The sequence below is a fragment of the Cornus florida genome, unplaced genomic scaffold (assembly GCF_030987335.1).
Source record: "Cornus florida cultivar Cherokee Brave unplaced genomic scaffold, ASM3098733v1 CherokeeBrave_3.0.0_Hap2_Chr08, whole genome shotgun sequence".
Taxonomy (NCBI): domain Eukaryota; kingdom Viridiplantae; phylum Streptophyta; class Magnoliopsida; order Cornales; family Cornaceae; genus Cornus; species Cornus florida.
This window is the reverse complement of record NW_026775578.1, coordinates 529,147-550,449: the sequence shown is the minus strand read 5'-3', so window position 1 is coordinate 550,449 and position 21,303 is coordinate 529,147. Positions and strand designations below refer to the sequence as shown.

Below are 21,303 nucleotides of genomic sequence, written 5' to 3'. Positions count from 1 at the left end.
TAATTGAAAGCAGGGACTCTGAAGCAGTTAATTGAAAGCAGGGACTTTGAGGCAATTCGAGTAAAAGCTCTCTTAGAGCATCTCCAATGCAAATAGTCATTTTTGCATACCAAATTTATAATTTGACTATAGCTACAGTGTCAAAATGTTATATTTTAGCAACTCTGCTCCAATGGTGCATTTCATCCAAAATGCTATTTTTTGACACAATAATCATTTTTTTCCAACTACCATTTTCAACTACCAATTTTCAATAACCATTTTATTTTTTATTTTTTTTGTGAGTGTTTGTATTTTGTTTAGCTTAATTGCTTGATTAAAAAATTAATTAATTTATTATCAAATTCAATGTAGAAGATAAGAATGTAAATTATATAAAAATAAATGGGTAACTTGTCATTTACATGACAAGTAAACTCTACCAAAAAAACTTGTCATTGTAGTCATGTGAGTCTTTACTCTGTAATTGCAGTCAAATGAATTTGCATGTCACGTTACCCTTGTTTTGCTTCATTGTGGTTTCATCCATTACTGAAAATTCCTTACTACTGCTTTCTATAGGAGTCTAAGTTCTGTCTCAGTCCTAGATGTGTGTGATGTTTTCATTTGTACAAATGCGATAATTCAATTCACAATTATTTTGTTTTGTTTGCTTATAATTCAGTTCTCTTTTGCTATGATTGGTGTCTCCATTTATTTGAGAAATCAAGTAAATACAAGGGATTGAAATCTCATTACCCTGTTAAGAGTCAGAAATAACAAGCAATATGTACAATGACATTACAACATTCAAAGCTAGCTGTTTAAAACATTGTCCTTTACACAAAAATTGAGCTGCTTTAAAACATTGAACCCATTTACACAAAAGATTTGTTTTTGACAGCTCATTTACACAAAAGATGCTAGCTGCAAAAGTCTCAACTTCACGTGTCCTTCACGGTGGAGATGGGGGAAGAGGAACACAATAATCAAAGTTTGTTGACTGTGCTTGTAGTTTGGCAAGAATCTCATCCTCGCGCAGCTGGTAGTAAACTTTCGCCTGAGGGTCCATGTTAGAAAGGTCCATCATAATCTTATCATCTCTTTCTTTTTCCTTGGCTTCTTTCTCTATGAAGCTACTGTAATATATATAACAATACATTGATAATTGTCATAATTGGGAATACCGAAGTGTTCTTTAATATATATAACAATCACATAAACAACAGCTGAGCAATTGAATTTTCAGAAGAAAAAAAAACAGCTGAGCAATTGTGTCTTAGGCAGCTTGGCTGATCAAGCTAATTGTCCTGACAAAAACACACAAAAAAACTAACAAATGAGACTGCAAATTAAAGTTCATCACATCATGCAAAGACAGATATAACTTGTGTATCTCACTTTTTCACACACACACACACACACACATACATATCAATGCCCATTAAAGAGAGCTTTCATATAAAGAGGGTCAACTTGAAAATTAACTTTCTATAACTGACAGAATTTACATCAGCTTTAAAAACTCAACACCCATTAAAAACAAGAGCCTTCTAATTCAACAGAAGAAAAATCAAATACCTCTCATTGATTTTGTTTGGTAAAAATGCTTCAAATTCAAAGTTTTCATAGGAAAAAAAGAAAATTGTATCTCACACTTCACATAAAAAAGTTACAATTTGAAAAACTAACCTTGTAACTGAAAAAACATAAATTTGTATTAGCTTTGAACCCTCAACAACCATTAATTAAAAAAAAAGAAAAAAAAGAGTCTTGTAATTCAAAGTACATAAGAAAAATCAAACATCTATCACTGATTATTATTATTATTATTATTATTTTTTTTTTTTCTGGTGGGAAGAGATTGAGAGAGAGTCTATCACTCTGAGAAGAAGTTAAAATTAATAACATGGAAACCAAAGCTTTATTATGCAAAGATTCTTCTAGCTCTATACTTTAATAGTGATGTCTCATTGTAAACTAAACCAACTTTTTCTATGTTTCATCGGCAAGCTAGATTCATGTTTATCCATTTTAGTGAATTAAAATTAAACCTAATTTGGCTATGATAACTATTTCAATTTGGCTATGAAGCTACTGATATTTTATATAGTAGGAAAATAGTCCATAACGACATATAACATTGTAACCTAAACCAACTTTTTCAATAACTTATATTCTATCCATGCGAATCTTTTATTTATGCATCAAATTCTATATATAATCTTTTATTTGCATTGCCCATCTATGGCAAAACTGTGAATCATATAATGTAAATCAATCTGCAAGCTTCTGTAGTCATGAATCATTGATTATGGAGATCATTGTTGTTATCTTAACTGAAAATGGATTCAAATGCCTTTTTTTGTTCTGTTACTACATACTAGATGAGGCATGTCTGATTTAATCTCTTACTTTAATAATTTTGATTCTTTTCTTTGAGTAAGTCTTATCTACTTCTTCTTTTAAGTTTGTCTTAGCTAGAGTGAACTATCAACTGTTAAATTTATTATCCAATTGGGTGATTTACAATGTTTTTCCTTTATATTTTAATCCTTCAGTTTAATAAAGTATACATTTGTTTATTTATTCTACTTTTTTATTTATTTATTTATATTTTCCATCTTTATGTGATCAATTTTTTGTTGGAAGTTATTATTATTCCATTTTACAGATCAAGTTTTTGCATTTTACCCTTAGATGAATGCAAACACAAACACACACATACATAATACCAGGATGTACGAATGAAGATAATACATTGTCTGAATTTATGCTGCTCCTTTCAGTTCATTTTTCTATTATAGTTTTTACCTTTATATCTATTTCTCGTGTTTGTTCCAAATTTGGTTTGTCAAGTTACTGTCCTTTTGCCCCAAATTAACTGAATAATCTTTTTCTGAAATGCTATATCAAGTTTGTTTGTATCAAGTCCGATTTTATTTTTTTATTGTTTTGGAAATTTCAACTGTGAGATAACACCATTTATGGTGTACTGGGTGTCTAATATGCCCTCATACTATTATTTCTATGTATAGGCAATTTGGGGATGAAACATGGGAAGGATTTCAATATTCTTCTTAGGGATTTTAGTAATGTGCTGCTGGGCAGCCATGGCAAAAGCGTAAACAAGTGTATATGTAAAATAAGATGAGAAATCAACACAGAAATTGAATTGAAGACCCAATTGGGAAATAGCAATTACCCAATAAACATACTTGTAAAACAAAACATATGCACAGAGAGACAAATTTGGATCCCAAATACAAAGCCCATGCCGGATTTTAGAATGAAATTGAAATTTCTTAAATCAGAAAGCATATATATACAAATATATATATATACATGCAAATATATAGATTTCATACCTGTTGCTTCCTTCTAGAGTTTCAAAGCGACGGAGGAGTGGCTATGGTGTAGGCATTTGTCTATGGTTTGAGGAGAGAGTGTGTGGTGTAGGAGAGAGAGAGAGGGAGAGAGGAGGGCAGGGCTGAGGTCGAGCTCTGATCGGGATGCTGGTGGTGGGGTTTGATCGACAAATAGCAGGCCGTTCTCTTCTCTCTCTCTGTCCTGGTCGCTGCCTTTCTCTTCACTGTCTCTCTCTCTCTGTGTTGCCCTACATAGGAACGAAATAGGGAAATAGCAATTGCCATTTCTTGTGCTAGAATTGACAAAAGAAATGGCAAAGTTAAAATTTAGCAGGCTAAATGACAGCCTGTTGGAGAGCTCATTTGAAGCCCATCTGCTATATTTTACAAATAGCAGTCCAAATAGCATTGGGTTGGAGATGCTCTTACTTTCTCCTCCGTATACGATGAACCTGGAACACTTGAGCCCAGTCCAGCCCAGCCCAGGCCTTTTCTCTCTTATCTTTAATAAACTCTTTTCTAGGGTTTCATTCTCTTTTTAGGACCGATACCAGCCTAGTGTTTATATGAGAACTTCTGATTCGAGGTTTTTATTTAATTTATTATTATTATTTTGGGTTAGTAGGTTCGCCGTGGATTTCTTTTGTCGAAGATTATTAGGGTTAGGGTTTGATAGATGGGTACGGAGAGGAAGCGGAAGGTAAGCTTGTTCGATGTAGTGGATGACACCTCAGTCTCTGGCAAGATCGCGAAATCTAACGGCTTTGCAGTTCAAGGAAACAAAAACATGGGGACTCCTCTCGTCAACAGTTGGAATGGGCGGCCGTACTCGCAGAGATATCACGACATTTTGGAGAAGAGGAAGACTCTGCCCGTTTGGCACCAGAAAGATGAGTTCTTGCAAGTTTTTAAGGCCAATCAAACCCTGATCTTGGTGGGTGAAACTGGTAGTGGTAAAACCACTCAGGTTAGTCTTTACATACATGGATGAAAAAATAAAAGAATCTCTATAATAAGTTATTTTTTAATGGTGATTTGATTCTTTCTATAACCTTCAATGTCTTACTTCTTTACTGTTCTTAAATCTCTTCTAATATTTAACTACTTGGACGTTTGTTGCCACACCATATAGAGAATGAATTGGGATGTAAGTAAACGAATCTTGTCTTTTTTCATCTATTTGGACCATATACAATTTATCCCTCCCTCTCTGCTCCCCGATTTTACCATTTCCTTAAATTGTTCTAACCTCACTTAATTCCTTTCATCATCTTACGCAAAGAAAACAGTGGCATGATATTGGCACCTTGGTTTACCTGATACCGAACTCTCTAATTCTTTACCTAGCTTGGCAAATCAGATTTGCAGCTTTCCATCAGGCTACCCCTAATCCCGTCCTTATTCCCAACCCGAACCTGGTCTAAGTATGCCAACGTCTCCTTTTAGGTTCTCCCAAAGCTGTCCTAGGACGAGAGGAGAGGAGAGGAGAGGGGCAGGTCAGTTTACCCATTTTTTTTAGGTCTGTTGCCATCCCTAGTAAGCCAGATGGTGCTTTCAAGTGACACCTAGTTGGAATATGCTGACCTAGGCATTCATAGCTTCACATCATGAAATATGTGTTGTGTATTCTAACCAAAAAATCTTATAGTCTCAGTTTGTTTCTTGCTACTATATATTCATATATGTATGAGTTTTGACTGCATTGCTGTACAATTAGTCTTAATTTCATAGTAGTGGAAGTAGAACTTGCTCGTTGAATGTAGATCATTAACCGAGTAGCGTTTCTGTTACACAGATTCCTCAGTTTGTTTTGGAAGCTATTGATATAGAGACCCCAGATAAACGCCGTAAGTTCATGGTTGGCTGCACGCAACCTCGCAGGGTGGCTGCAATGTCTGTTTCTCGTCGAGTTGCTGAGGAGATGGATGTAAATATTGGAGAAGAAGTTGGTTATAGCATCCGTTTTGAAGACTGCAGCAGTGCCAGAACAGTTCTGAAGTAAGTTAATTATACGACTTTGTTTTTCTTTGCTTCTGTTAACTTCCTTTATTATTACTATTTAATTTGACCCATGGTGCTTCTTGTGTGTGTGTTTTTTCTTCCTTCTCTCGTGGCACTGAATTTTTACATAAATTATTTGTTTTGCATGACAGGTATTTGACAGACGGTATGCTTTTAAGAGAAGCCATGACAGATCCGCTTTTAGAACAATACAAAGTGATAATCCTTGATGAAGCTCATGAAAGAACTTTGGCAACAGATGTTTTATTTGGCCTTCTGAAGGAAGTGCTAAAAAACAGGCCTGACCTGAAGCTAGTTGTAATGAGTGCTACTCTCGAGGCTGAAAAGTTTCAGGGATATTTTAATGGTGCACCTCTTATGAAAGTTCCTGGCAGGCTTCATCCAGTGGAGATTTTCTACACCCAGGAGCCTGAAAGGGACTACCTAGAAGCAGCAATTCGTACAGTTGTGCAAATACACACGTGCGAACCACCAGGTGACATACTTGTGTTTCTTACTGGAGAGGAGGAGATAGAAGATGCCTGTCGAAAAATTTCGAAAGAAATCGCAAATATGGGAGATCAGGTGGGGCCTGTAAAAGCAGTGCCTCTTTATTCTACACTTCCTCCAGCTATGCAACAGAAGATATTTGAACCTGCTCCCCCTGCACTTACAGATGGTGGTCCTCCTGGAAGGAAGATTGTGATATCAACAAACATTGCAGAAACTTCTTTGACGATAGATGGCATAGTTTTTGTCATAGATCCTGGGTTTTCTAAACAAAGAGTTTATAACCCACGAGTTCGTGTTGAATCATTGTTGGTCTCTCCAATATCAAAGGCTAGTGCACACCAGAGATCAGGGCGTGCTGGAAGAACACAACCAGGTAAATGTTTCAGACTCTACACCGAAAAAAGTTTCCATAATGATCTTCAGCCGCAAACCTATCCAGAGATACTGCGATCAAACCTTGCAAACACAGTTCTCACCTTAAAGAAACTAGGGATAGATGATCTAGTCCATTTTGATTTTATGGACCCTCCTGCCCCAGAGACATTGATGCGGGCATTAGAGGTTTTGAATTACTTGGGTGCACTAGACGATGAGGGAAACTTGACCAAGCTTGGTGAGATCATGAGTGAGTTCCCATTAGATCCACAGATGGCGAAGATGCTCGTTGTCAGCCCTGAATTCAACTGTTCAAATGAAATTCTGTCTATATCTGCCATGCTTTCAGGTATTGTAGTCAGTTATCTTTTCTTTTTTTTTGTGTCTGACTCGAGTCTCATCTTAGTTATACATGGAAGTACCCGTTGGGCTACCAAATTGTGCTTCATTATTCAAGGGTGCATGCTCATTCATTCTATCATGTGCATAGACATGTATCTGTGCATATGATGTCATATGTTTAGCTGCATGCATGTATGAAAAGTAGGGATGGCAATGGGGAGGGTATGGGACGGGGTTCCAAAAACCTAAGAAGCAAGGAAACGGATATGGGACACGGATACGGCGACATGGCAAATCCTAAAAAATCATCGTTTAAGAGTTTGAACCTTTGAACTAAAATATAAGCGTAATTATCTGATTGTTTAAACGTAAAATTGTTTTATGAACCCAGCTGTCTTTCTAAAAGTTTCTTAAAAATTCCCAAGAATGTCTTACTTATCAAAAAATAATTCCCCAATAATGGGACACGCGTGTCGAACATGTATCCATGGCATATCGGACGTGTGTCCGCAACGTGTCCGAATAATAAATAAAAAAAAAACGGATATGTTTTTTGGCGTGTCCGACATGTGTCAAGGTGTGTCCGATGCTTGTCGGTGTTCGGCACGGATTCTTTGCTTGCCCTTCTAGGGGTGTCCTTGCATCCTAGCTGAAAACCCTACCCTGCCCCGTTTAGCAAGAAACTGTCCCATACCCATCCCGAACCTGGTACGGGTTTTCCTCTCCACACCCCCGGCCCCGTTTATAAATGGGATACTTAACCCCGTCCTGCCCCGCCATGAAAAATTCACCATGAAAATTTTGGATTTTTGAACAAAATAATAGCTATGATAAATTCATGAAAAAGTAGAAAGAAAAAAAAAAAGAAAAGAATATGGCGCCGAAGATTCAAGCGCACACAATCTGCATAATATCATATTGAAAAAGAAGAAATTAAAAAAACTGTGTGAAATTGTTGCTGATTGTATGGTCCCATGGTTGACAGCGTGAGAACCTGAGATTGTGAGTGAGACTATGACGCGAGAACCTAAGATCGTGAGAGAGACAGAGAAGCAGTGAATAAAAGGACACCGATCGTCTAGGGTTGAGCAGTGAGGGACGGTGATATATATGGCTCTGCGAGGGACTGGGCTGACATAGTGAGAGAAACTGAGAGATGAGGCTGGGATCGTGAGAGAAACTGAGAGGTGGTGATGAAATGTTTAGAACCCTCGTTGTCTCTTATAGCATATATATATATGTATATGTATCAGGATAGTTTTAGTGATATCTAATAAGAATAAGGGTAAAACTATAATATTGTCATATAATCGGGGCAGGTTATATAAAATTTGAACCCGACTCAGGTTCTAATTTTTAATCCTATACCTGTTCCTACAGGACAAAAAGACTTCCCAGACCCGTCCCATTAGGGGCAGTATGGGTCGGAAACCAGCCAGGGCGGAAGAAATTGCCATCCCTAACAAAAAGTACATCGTATGTGGTTAAGGCATGTGTCTGCTTAGGATGTCATCAGCAACTGTCTTGTCTGGTTCCATGCCTCTGCTTGGCATGCACCATAGAATATCTAAGTGCGTGCTGATGCAGATAGTTGCAGTTTCTCAGTATTCTCTCATGAAGAAAATGGTGTCGTCTCGCCTCTATGCATCTGCTGACCTACCGTGGGCCTCCTCTGTGATAACCAATTTTTTCTTTAGTACCCAATTGCTTTGTCCGGCCTAGGGAGGCTCAAAAAGCTGCAGACGAAGCGAAAGCTCGATTTGGGCACATTGATGGCGATCATCTCACGCTCTTGAATGTATACCATGCATACAAACAAAATGGTGAGTGCTGAATTTCATTCTATCTTTTAACTTTTAGAACCATTGAAGCTATTATTGATGCCAATTGGTGCTCATAATTTTGTTTATCTGTGAGCAATTCAGGTGAGGACCAATCTTGGTGTTATGAAAATTTCATCAATCATAGGACACTGAAAGCTGCTGATAATGTGAGACAACAGCTAGTTCGGATCATGGCCAGGTTCAACCTCAAGCTATGCAGCACAGATTTTAACAGTCGCGACTACTACATCAATATCAGGAAGGCTATGCTAGCTGGATATTTCATGCAGGTAGCTCATCTGGAGCGCACTGGACATTACTTGACTGTGAAAGACAATCAAGTATGTGTAATGATCCTTTAACTTGTTTTAAGTTCTAGGATATAATTAAGTTGAAACTTTTTTTGAAAATTAATTAATTTTGGCATATGTAGGTGGTTCACTTGCACCCTTCAAATTGCCTCGATCACAAGCCTGAGTGGGTCATTTATAACGAGTATGTCTTGACAAGCAGAAATTTCATCCGTACAGTAACAGATGTTCGTGGAGAATGGTTAGTTTCTCTTTCCTTTTATATGAAACTGAAGGCAAATTCTGATGCAAGAGACTGTTGTGCATATGCACGGGTGGACCTCTTGAGGCTTGACATTGAAATTAGCCGTTAGACTATGCTGGTTATGTTTAAATTATATTTCTCTCTTCCTGTGTTTACTTGGAAGATCAACTATATAGTTTGTATTGATTGTCAGAGAATAAGGTGCTATTTGATAACTGAAAATATTTAGAGCGAAATTTTAAGTGCTAATTAATTAAGAAAATTTTCTGATACTTTTTTGAATGTTAGGTGTTCGATAAGTAAATTTTCCCCGCTTTATACTTATGTGTTATTAAACACACTTAGTTAAATAAAATTACATCAGTGCTGAATAAATTCAGAATTGAGTGTTGAACATGTTATCAAACAGAACCTAATTCTGTAGGAGGGGATGATTGTGTGTGATGTCAGTTCAGGATAAAACACTACTTCCTTTTTCTTTAAGTTCTTGCTTGGTTTCCACATATGACCATATCTCAATTGTTTTCTATTACTTTTTTGAATGTTAGGTGTTCGATAAGTAAATTTTCCCTGCTTTATACTTGTCTTATCAAACACACTTAGTTAAATAAAATTACATCAGTGCTGAATAAATTCAGAATTGAGTGTTGAACATGGTTATCAAACAGCACCTAATTCTGTAGGGGATGACCGTGTGTGATGTCAGTTCAGGATAAAACACTACTTCCTTTTTCTTTAAGTTCTTGCTTGGTTTCCACATATGACCATATTTCAATTGTTTTGCAACTCTATTTTTTATCTCATTTAGTCTCTTTGCTTGCATTAACCTGTTGCTTTGTAACAATTGTTGGAAGTGTGTACTAGCCTAGGATACTACCCTCTTTGTAGTATGACAAGACTTCTCATCTGGATGCAGATGATCCTGGACTTCTTCCCCTTTTATTTATTTTATCAGTTGGCAAGTTTTTGAAATATTAATCAGACAAGACTTGTTTTCTGGATGGGATGATCCCGTTCTCTCTTGAAATTTCAATCAGCTGTAGGATACTTTTTTATTTTTTTAGAGGGGACTTGACTCATATAATATATTTCCTGTTTCTCTTTTTCGTTTCTTATTTAACTTCGTTTATTTTTGCCTTTATTTGGCTGGTTCAGGTTAGTTGATATAGCACCACACTATTACGATCTTGAGAACTTCCCACAATGTGAGGCTAAGCGCGTGCTTGAGAAGCTTTACAAGAAACGAGAGAGGGAGAGGGAAGAGAGCAAGATCAGAAAGTAAACTGTGTTTATTTGTAGGCTTGGTTATCTCTGTTCACTGGCAATTGGTGGGTGGTGTAGTTCCAGAGCATATTTTTGGCAATAACACCCTGTAAATCCTATCGAGAGAGTCCTGGAAGACCAAGTGAACATTCGTGTAACATTTATGAAAGTGGTTTAGTAAGAGGAGTTTGGTGCTATATTTACTTATAGCCGATTTGGCTTGAATGTACTACTTGTTTTCTTGAGATTTATTTGTCTAGGTTTTACTAATACTGGAAAGAGACTGGTTTGGTTAACTAAAAAAAAAAAAAAATGAAAAAAGGTGGTACTGATATGACGTTGAAATAACGTATTTTTACTTCCATTCATATAAAGGAGTGTAAAATACTTTAGATTTATTGCTAGTTTTAACATCTACTTTATTATTATCAATTGATTTTTACACTTTTTTTTATAGGGTTAGTGTATCATATCTTGCGAGTGATTTTTTCATTAAAATAATGCAGTTAAAAACACATCGATTAGAGATTTTTTTGGAGAATGAAGTTGAAAAACGGTTAAGAGTTCATCATCTTCTTGAAGAAGACGGAGATTGTGAATTACTTATGTTGCGTTTCGGAGGCATCGAATCGGTGCTTTGAATTTGGGATTTAAAAAAATTTAGTTTGTATTAAATTTTCTTCAAATCCAAGTTGCAGATTCCGTAATTCGCAACAAAGCATTACTGTATTTGACAAGAAAATGAATTGGTAAAAAACAGAGACATGCCTGAACCTAAAGTGTGAAATAATGAGAGTTTCTCACCTTGAAAAACATTTCCGATGATGTTCCTCCTCACTCTTCAGTGAGACGTGACTTGATGTTTTTACCAATTGATCTTTGTAATTGTAGTCCCTCTTAGAATAAAATGTTTTAAGAAGTCTTTAATTGCACCACCTTTTTACAACTCAATTTACCAACCTAACAGTAACAGTACTGATGGGAGTACAGAGAGATTAATTATATTATTCATTGGTGGATGGTGTGGACTTGTTCTTATTGCATACATGATGGTATAACTATGTAATAGTAAAACAGTGTTTCAAGTGTCATTTCTTTTCCGGTTGAAACATTAGCAGCAAAGGGAAACTCGTTGCAACTATTATATATATATATACCAAGAGATACAGGTAGGAGGACCAATAATTAAACCTATAATGAGCTCACTAATAACAGTCACTGACAATTAATACATCTGGGCAATTATTGTCTGTGGATGCATACATTAGTCTGAGTACATACTCTTCTTCACAGCATATAGCTAGCATTGTTTTGGATATGATATATTGCAAACATATTGACTGGTTTAGTAGCAGACACAGGACATTCCTTCATAATTTAACAGACTTGGAAGAAACTGTAGCACCCACGTACGTCAACAAATACTACTACATTGCATAATTAAGCAGTACGTACTGATACAACAAATACTACTACAGTGCATAATTAAGCAGTACGTACTGATACAACAACCACTGACTATAATAAATTTCAATACCTATCTCGCTAGCTGACTCAATTTCTGATAGAGTTCATCAATTTCTACCTGAACATATTCAATGATTCTTGTAAGGTCCTTGTCTTTTTGTCTAAGTGAACAATTAATATATGTAGCGTAATAGAAATGAAGTGAAAGAAATTGTACCTTGTAACACTTGAGCAGTTTATCTCTTCTTTTCTTTAATGTTGGAGTCACTAAATCCCTTTCCACATCAAAGGGCTGAGGTTCCAAAATGACGCCTTTGATATATTCAAAACCTCTCAGCTGGTTTGAGGAAAGGTAGAGGAGTCGTCAAGAAACTGAAATAATAATCTTAGCCCCTCATCATTCAAACACTCACAATCTTCCCTTTTCCACATTTTTCACAATTACAGATAAATTTCAAAAGCAAGGAAAAAAAAAATGATCATCAAAATTTAATTTTACTTATTCCATCGGACAAAGAAAATATTTTTTTTGAAATGAAGTCAAATGGTAAGACAAAAAGTGAATGATTATAAAAAATATGAATATCTTACATAGTTTTGACTATTTATTTGTTTGAATTCATTTCTTATATATATATATATATATAATTCCCTGCAATTCCCTTTTGGCTAGAGATATCACACAGAATATAAAAAATGTCAAAAAAGAATAATATGTGAGATAGAGGTTATGGGTGATACAGAGTGGAATTACATATTAAAAATAAAATAATATTCACATATATCATGGGTAGATAGGGGGCATGGGTGGGCTTGCTGCATTGTAAGTTGAGAAAAATCCACCTCCCAAATAGAGATCTAAGATTTTGGGTAGCACTTTTCTATTATCCATTACTCTTTTCTCACAATTTTTCTCTACAATTTCATTTTTAAATTAATTAGCCTCCATGTAATTTATTATACTACTTCAATGTTTATTCAAACTTATAATTTTTTATATACATACCTATATACATATCTATTTGTGTTGTTTAATTCAATTCCAAATCAATGATGCCATTCAAATAATAAAATTGGAACTGGAATTCAACTACAACTGAATTCCAAAGCTTATCCAAACAGTAGATTTGGAATTGAATTGGTGGGATTGAAATATCATGAAATTACAACCAAACATAGCCTAAACTCTTTTTTCCCACTCCTTATCTATAATTGAAGACTTCTATCAAATTCAACTAAAACAGGACACCTTAGCTTCATTACAATACAATTTGTGCGCAAGAAATGGAACAAGTTAAGAAAACAACTGAAAAATATAATTACGAGGCTGAAGGAAACAGAGTCGGGGAAGGGAAGACTAAAAAAATAACTGAATGCATCATGCATCTAACATTAATGTGAAAGTTGATAAAAAAGAATACTTAGTACCTTGTTTCTCTCTGCTGTAGACTTTAGCTCAAGGACAACATGATCTTTTAGCTGGCTAAGGGAACATAATTCAGAGAAGGAGCCCCTGTGGCCATTTAGATGTGCCCACCTTTTGGTGTTCTCTTCATGTGGTACAACTACAGCAACCAGCATTGACTTGAAGCTGTCCCCATAGACCCAAATCTTAAAGAAAATCATCAAACAGTTGCTTAAGGACTCATACTTTCCAGGGATTAACATAATAGAAATTCAATTTGAGAATTGGAGTTCATGCTCACGTCTTCCACGATGGGGGTAAAACCATGAACTTTTTCCAGATGCTCCAATGCAACATACTCCCCTTGGGATAGCTTCACGAGATTCTTTTTCCTATCAATTATGTTTACAACTCCATTGGGTTGCATCTCCCCTATGTCACCTGCCAACGCCAAAAGATGAAAAATGTCAGATTACAACTCTTCCAGAAGCACTTCTCTGCCCAGAAAATGAATGCTTAACCTGTATGGAACCACCCATCTCTCATCGTCTCTCTCGTCAATTCTGGATTCTTGTAGTACCCAGCAAAGGCAGTTTTCCCTCTGATGCATATCTCACCTCGCGGAGGATCTCCAAGTGGATTGTAACCCATATCTGGAACCTCTTCTAGACGCAACTCGCTATAAACAAATACAGAACCAACAGTTCCAATCATGGACATTTCATCCGGAAAGCCAAGAGTGGTCAGACCACAAGTTTCTGTCAATCCTGAATAAGGAATTGCACAATCAGTTTCTGTATAAAAGAAGTTCAATTGACATCAGTTTTTGCCTTATGAATGCATTAATCCCTTAAATCTTAACAGAAAGTCTTAAATTTCCAAGCAAAAACAAGTGACTGTACCTACTAGAAGGGGTATATTTAAATTTTTTTAAAAGGAAGAAAAATGTGTTGGGTGGGGGGGAGATTGAACCTTTATAACTACCAATGACAACAGTTATAAATTTGCTTCAAGATGCAACATGAGAATTCCATGTCATAATGCTTCATTAGAACTCTCAGTTCTCTAAGAAAAGTTATGGAGGAATGTTAAATTCTCATCTGAAATGCCGATCTCCTCTAGCTCACATGATGGTCATTCTCACATCATAAACCAACCATAGCCGGTCAGTCTTTATTCTCTGTACTGCAAGAAATAAAATTCTTTACCATAGCCTTGTAGTACAAAAGCACAGGTAGTAACCCGCAAGAATTCTTCCACTTCGGTGCTTAAAGGTGCGCCTCCAGATACTATTAGACGAATCCGACCACCTAACCTAGCTTTGACCTAAACAAAAACAAAGTAGTGTCAGATAGCCAGGTAAAAATTTTCATCATCCATCATAAGAAAAAGTAGATTCTTCATCAAAGCTAAGCAAATCAATTTTCAGTTTCAATTTGGGGGAGCTATTCTATCAAATTAGCCTAAAGGTATCAAAATCAAGGATCCGGATATTATAGTTGTTCTAATAACAAATAGAAAGTGCGTTGAACATATCATTATGATATAATCTGAAAATTCCAGTATTGGAAGGTGAATTTTGTCGGTGAGCTGCCAGTTTTGGCTAGCATTTCAGCATTAAGACACAATGGCTTTTGGCAAGGAAAAAAAAAATGAATAGAAAACAAAAGACTAGAATTTGGAGGAGAATGGTGTAACCTTCCGAAAAGCCAGCAGATCCGCTAAAGGTGATGCATTTTTCTGTTTAAATCCCAAATTCATCCAAAAAAGTTTGCTGCAATACAATATAAAGGGACATAAGTATGGGAAAATATGCTAGACTTGTATGCTTCTTTGCAGAAAAGAAATGAGCAAATAAAACAGCTTATTTTGGGGGGGAAGAGAGAGAGAGAGAGAGTGATCGAAACCAGGAAAAAACATCTTACTATTTGTAAAAAATGTCAAACATTCTCCTCCTAAATGGATTGAGTTCTTCTAGCGCTTTGATGACACCTGAAGGATAGACTAAATTCACTATTATGTAGTATTGATCAAATTGTTCCAATTCAATGAAAATTTATCGTTCTGGATGATAAATGACTAGAAAAACTTTCCATGCCTTCATGCACTCTTTCAAAAGCTCGAGGTACACCAGCAAAAAAAGTTGGTTTCAACTCCATCAAATCATCCCTCAGTGCATTCAAATTCTTCAAGTAATAAAGAGTGAACAAAGGTAAGAAAAATCATAATGGTAAGTTACATGGAATCAGATGAGATATTGAGACCTTCAAACTCCATTTGGTTTCAGGATTGAGGTAATGCAATCAAACATTTTCCCACATTTGGTGGTGGGAAAAAGTAATGACAGGTAAAATAGACAAAAAAAAGTGCTTAGTTTCGTTGGAAAAACCAATGCAAATATCATATTGACTCTCTTTCTCCTTTCCAGAGCTGTGCAAGACGCCCCTCCCCACTCCCCACCACCTGAACAAAACCCCACCCCTTTTTCTTCTTATAATGGTGAGGGAAATGATCTCTCTCTCTCTCTGTCTGTCCGTCTCTTGGCACCGTTATAACTGGGCCCCACCATCCTGTTGCTGACACCACCCCACAGCCAATAATAACAATCTATTCTTTATATTCTTCATTTTTAAGTCTTTTGTCTTGTCAATTAAACACCCTTTCTCCACTCTTTTTCCTGAACCAAATGGAGTTTTGAGTTCAAACTAGAAAACAGAGTTCCAGAAGCTTACTCCATGATAATAGCCAACAGAAGCACCCTTGTGGAAAAAATATTCTTCTATCATGCGGTCAAGGACATGAGCCAGGGGCAGGAAAGATATATAAACATCATCAACTGTCATCTAACCAAAGTCCCAAATGTAAATGTCAGGATATCTAGAGGATGGGTGAGAGGAAACATGACACAGGTAGCAGAAAATCCCAGGCACTGAGCACAAGAATATATTGCTACATGCTTTTCCATGTGCAACATTCAGTAAAATTCAACCCAATAGACTGAACACGACCACATAATATAATGAGTTAACACTGATAATAGAAAATGAGAAATAGAGATTCAGAACCTGAGTTCTTTAATTAGCACAACAATGATAAAAAAGCACACAGCATCTGCAAGACTGAAACTAGAGACAACTGCTATCCCTATTGACAAATTATATATCACTCGTAATTACAAAATTATCACTAACTCTGTAATATAAAATGTGGTCGGAATTCAACAAAATTTCACTTTTACGAGACCATATTCTCGTAAAGACTCTGTGGGTGAAAAATCAGACGGTATAAGAACAACTATCAGACATTTAGACGTTGGGCTTACCTTGTCTTCAAATTGTTCCATAAAGAGATCAACGCCTTCTATGCATGTTGCAATGTTTTCATGAGTTAATATAACCCCTTTTGGATCTCCACTAGTACCACTAGTGTACATTATTGTACATATGTTAAATGGCTGAGGCGGCACGAGTTCTGATGGATATTCTTTTCCCTGAGGAACAAGTGACTGAAAATCAACAACAGACGAACCATGCACAGAACTATAAATCTCATACTACATTGTGAATGGAGATGGAAAGCACATTCCAGAACTTGTAGGTTACCTAAAGCCATGTTGGAAAGAAACTCAAGTTTCTTGGAATCTTTAAAGGGGATAAAGTTTTCCATGGGTTCAAATTTAAAGAAATATGAAGCAAAATATTATTTATAGAAAAAATAATACCAAACGGATTTCACTCTACTCAAATTTGCAGCTAACATGTAAAACGTTTATGTGTTTTTTTAACAGAAATACATTTAAACATCACGACACTTTTCAATACACACACAGATTTACCAGTGGCAACATAGAGAAGAACACTGTTTCATTATGTTAAAAAATGAGTTGAAGGCGGATGAAAGCATATTGCATCACAAGCCAAAAGGTGATCCATAAATAACTAGTTATCGGTTATAGGAAAGTTGAATTTATATACAATACCTTCTTATCTATTTACCATAAACAAAATCATGAAATTTTTCTATGTTTCAAATAGCACTTCAAAGTTTATGCATGTTAAAGACATTCGAGGATATTTTCAAATTAGAACCAGTATAAAGAAAAGCTAACCATATGAAGGAACTCATTCCATGAAAATGGCTTTACTCCAATGGAGGTTGCCTTGTCCTTCTCTTCCTCTCTAAATGTAGTGAAGCAAACCACCACTGCATTCCATAAATAAATAAATAAAAATACAAACCTGAGTAGAATGCTTTCAGACAATTGCAACATACCCAAAAAAAAATAATAATAAAACACCTCACATTTTAATCTTTGAGCATGTGTACACTCAGGATTCAATAGCTGCGAAAACAAATGTTAACAATCATAATCATTTTGATGGCCTGAAATATGAATTCAAAGGTAAAGAAACTATTTAACCAAAAGCTAGTCAAGTGTTTTTATACTCACTTCTTTCAGTTTCTTGTCTTGGACAAAAACAAAATCAATCTCGGCATGATCTATTATGAAATTTACAGCCCCTGGCCCTGCCTCCAAGGAAAACCATAAGAAATTTATATGATTTGCTTGAAATGGAACTGAACACTACCCAACATATACTGACAAATTCAAGAGCTGCAGCAGGTAAGAGAAGAGTACCCTGTATACCAGTAAACAAATGTCTCACAGGCAGGGGGAACTAATAATTTGATAATATCTGACTATAGAATATCTCCAGAGTAAATAGCTAAAACAAATCTTACGGTAATAATAAGAATTTGTTGCAGTCTTTTAGCCAATATTGAGTTGTGAAAAAAATATTATACAATCCAGAACTGCTCCTGGACTCAATTTTTGGAACATAACTGTTAACGCAACCATTCAAGGGTTTGCCTCTGCCAACAGATTTATGTAATCTATCCATGGTAGACCCCATACAAAAGAAAAAATCATGTACGCCACTATCCAAGATTCCAAGTAATAACCAATGTATGTAATCCAAAGAAAAAATATATTGTAATTCTGTACTGGATTTGACAACCATGTAAAAATAATAGTCAAGAAACTTCAATATTAAAAAAATTAAGGGTAGGAAAGAGGCAGAGTGCAAGAATGGGAGATCGCGGAATTACTAAGGATATTCCAAAAACTGAATTAAAGCAAGAAACTCTAAAAGAAGAATTTTACCAAGGGTATCATATAGAGGCACACAAATTAAACTGTGGGCACTGCAAGCCTACAAAAGGGGGAAGAAAGAAAAAGAAAAGAACAAACCAATTATCCATTGCATGCTCAACATAAAAGTAATCAGGTGAATAAAAAACACAGTACTGGGGAAAGGGTCAGACAGTACCTCCATTGCCACAATCCATTGAGGGCAATTTGATCCATATATTCCAATTTTGGAGCCCTGTCACCAGAGGATCTTATTTATCCCATTTAGAAAATTTAATGAATGGAACAATGGAGAAAGCTAGAATAAGTAGGTTTTCAAATTAATATGCAATGAACCACGACAGATGGAAATACATATGTCTATGCTTACAGGTGCAGCACCACATGACCGTAATGCAGACCCAACATGCAGGACTTCCTCATAAACTTCCTTGTATGTTTTCCAGACATAAGGCCCTACCTGGAGACCACAAAAGTGCAGAGGCATTAGCTCAGATGGTATGATCTCTCCAAATATTGTGGGTGTGTCCGTTTGCTTGAACTTTTGAAAAGAAAAAAAAAACTACTATGCTATGCAGACACGAGCTGTGATCTCAAATAGATGTATACCTTCCCCTCAATAAATTCACGCCATCCAAGCATCCTATTACTGGGAAACTTATCAACAGACACCCTGTACATCAAATCTTAATGTTGTTAATGAGCTATTTTGGCAGGAGATGGGCCTAGATTGCAAGTGTATATATATATATATAATAACAATCTGAGACTTCAATTCAATAGGCATTTAGTGATTACTATCCTCTAGAATAATCCAAATTATATATAAGAATTAAGAACCACACATTTAGGCTTTAACCTTCCCTAAGTCACATAATTTAGACAACATATATAAGAAAAGATACCTCAAACATGTTTCTCTATTAAGTTGTTTAAAAGTTTTATTTGAGTTTCAGTCATTTTGATTCAGGAATGTGTGTTGTTGGTTGATAGTTAAATCAATAATATACTTACTTGAAGATATCCCAAGTTGTACCCAAATCAAAATGTAGAGGTGGGAACTCATTCTTGGCCAGTAGATTTCGATATACCGGACCGACGGAGGGCTCCCCATCTCGCCCTTCCTTTCCATCCTCCACCTTAACTGCAAACATCTTCATTCTCCCAAATTGTTTTGCTGCAAAACCAAAACCAAAACCACCATATCCATCCACTACCTCTCTCAGCTCACAAGAAGACTTAAATGTGAAAGAAAGTCCATACTCCACAAACCCAAACAAAGTTGGTAAATCAGCACCCATTAAATTAGCCAGATTAAAGGTTAATGTAAAGAGAGGGTGTCATGAATGATCCCCCACCATAAAAGCGGCTAGAAAATAGCATTACATAAATCATGAATTCAAAACAATTAAGTTTTAATAAACTGATTGTACTTCCATTAATTAACAGAAATTGGGCAAACCCTCTCGATTCTCTTGTATATGTACCCAAGAATTAGTCCAAAAATAATTTAGAAAGCAAGAAGAGGAAATTTGGTGAGACGATAGAACCACATGTAAGAACCCAATTGAGGGGGGAACAAATATAAAGTTCACCACTACACATTACACACATCTCTGTGTGTGCGTGCGTGCGTGTATAAAAAGTAAAAGAGTGAAAATCTTAAACAACTAATTTGTAGAAGGCTAAAAGGCAACAAGAAACGCGTAATGGCATGACGGCACCAAAACAGCCCTACATATATATGTATATGTATGTGACATGAGATTGATTATTGGTAGTAAGGCTCCATTTGGATGTAAAATATTTTTTTATTTTTTAATAAAAATAATTTATTCATCAATTTTTGTAAGTTATTTACGTAAATTCGACGTCAATCTCGACTTAAACTTCTATCAAACACCAAAAAAAAAAATAAAAATAAAAATAATATTTTACCTAAAAAAAATATATTTTTTCTGAATTTTTTTATTGGACTAATAATTTTTGCATTCTAGTACCAGGACTAGTAGTATAAGAAACGCTGCTAATTCATTCACTAAAAAATCCACGTACTCACAAAAAAATGATACAAATCACCCCCAAATTAAAAAATAACTATTAACGAAATATATATATAGATATAGAAATCATAATGAGTGAAATTAGTTGGACTTACTTGCACAGAGGGAGAGAGGGCCAAAAGTGTGGAAATGATGGTGGAGATGGTAAGGGGAAAGTTGTTTGAATTTATAGAAGAAACAGAAAGATGTAGGGGCCTAATAATTTAGTTGTGTTTTTTTTTTTTTTCGAGCCTAATAATTTAGTTGTTGAAAACAGATAAATTGAATTGAATGGAATTAAATGGAATGCTTCTGTAATTTCTTTTTATTGGTCCCCCTTCAAACCTCATCAGTTTTATTTAATGCAACCGTTTCTTCATCTGACAGACACTTATCACATATTCATACAATCACCAGTATTAATTATTTAATTAATCAATTAATGCATTGGTGGTGCTTGGGTTTCACAATTTTGCAGAGGACAGGCGATCAAAAACCAAGTCCTTTTCTACGCAATTCCAACCAGCTAGTGTGGTATTGTATCATTATCAATCACTATGAGCTATTTGTCATTATCAAGTAAGAGGAGCGTTAATTTACTTAATAACCCACCTTCACGCTTCTAATTGGTTACAACCCACCTTCACGCTACTAATTGGTTACGATTCTTAAATTTACACGCTAATTAATTACATATTTTATATTTGACATTAAAAATATAAATTTATTAGACAAAAATGTCCCTTTAACATTTTTTTCTCTCACTTCACTTGAAAGGCCTATACATAATATTTATACGGAGTATATATATATATAAACACCTAAAGTTTTATCTTTATTATATATTTTTTAATTTTTTATTATATACATAGGTTTGTATACACCTCCATTCCCAGTAAAAAATCATAATCCATTCCGGGAATGTTATTGATATATATATATATATATACACACACACACTTAGGAGAGAAGAAATAATTAAACGGACACTTCTGTCCTAAAAATTTATATTTTA

At 35.5% G+C, this 21,303-nt stretch overlaps 2 protein-coding genes and 1 long non-coding RNA gene across 10 annotated transcripts; 1 reads left to right on the top strand and 2 right to left on the bottom strand.

Moving 5' to 3' along the window:
• Positions 1-710: 710 nt before the first annotated feature.
• LOC132268747 (uncharacterized) lies at positions 711-3,744 on the bottom strand. The gene is made up of 2 exons (XR_009469356.1): positions 3,348-3,744; positions 711-1,289 (listed from the first exon to the last, which is right to left on the bottom strand). It is a non-coding gene; the product is annotated as an uncharacterized LOC132268747 (long non-coding RNA).
• A 167-nt stretch (positions 3,745-3,911) lies between these two features.
• LOC132268745 (probable pre-mRNA-splicing factor ATP-dependent RNA helicase DEAH2) lies at positions 3,912-10,464 on the top strand. Of its 4 annotated transcripts, XM_059769556.1 has the most exons (7): positions 3,912-4,314; positions 5,143-5,345; positions 5,501-6,585; positions 8,276-8,401; positions 8,504-8,742; positions 8,835-8,953; positions 10,112-10,464. In XM_059769556.1, the coding sequence occupies exons 1-7, from the start codon at positions 4,024-4,026 to the stop codon at positions 10,236-10,238; spliced, it is 2,190 nt and encodes a 729-aa protein (XP_059625539.1). In that variant the 5' UTR covers positions 3,912-4,023; the 3' UTR covers positions 10,239-10,464. The 4 variants fall into 4 exon arrangements, 3 of the variants coding, with proteins under 3 accessions (XP_059625539.1, XP_059625540.1, XP_059625541.1); XR_009469355.1 differs by lacking the exons at positions 8,835-8,953; positions 10,112-10,464 and having other exon boundaries at positions 8,176-8,401; positions 8,504-8,643; XM_059769557.1 differs by lacking the exons at positions 8,504-8,742; positions 8,835-8,953; positions 10,112-10,464 and having other exon boundaries at positions 8,166-8,373.
• Positions 10,465-11,338: 874 nt separating this feature from the next.
• On the bottom strand, positions 11,339-20,543 carry LOC132268746 (long chain acyl-CoA synthetase 1-like). 5 transcript variants are annotated; one of them, XM_059769563.1, is made up of 20 exons: positions 20,405-20,543; positions 19,261-19,423; positions 18,856-18,919; positions 18,617-18,706; positions 18,425-18,481; positions 18,259-18,307; positions 17,542-17,618; positions 17,394-17,433; positions 17,200-17,294; positions 16,414-16,581; positions 15,824-15,934; positions 15,190-15,277; positions 15,017-15,095; positions 14,790-14,865; positions 14,300-14,417; positions 13,613-13,858; positions 13,393-13,532; positions 13,115-13,297; positions 11,904-12,023; positions 11,339-11,804 (listed from the first exon to the last, which is right to left on the bottom strand). In XM_059769563.1, exons 2-20 carry the CDS (start codon positions 19,404-19,406, stop codon positions 11,757-11,759), a joined length of 1,995 nt encoding a protein of 664 aa, XP_059625546.1. In that variant the 5' UTR covers positions 19,407-19,423; positions 20,405-20,543; the 3' UTR covers positions 11,339-11,756. The 5 variants fall into 5 exon arrangements, with proteins under 5 accessions (XP_059625546.1, XP_059625547.1, XP_059625543.1 ...); XM_059769564.1 differs by having other exon boundaries at positions 19,261-19,508; positions 20,405-20,458; XM_059769560.1 differs by lacking the exon at positions 20,405-20,543 and having other exon boundaries at positions 19,261-20,387.
• Between the last annotated feature and the right edge of the window lie 760 nt (positions 20,544-21,303).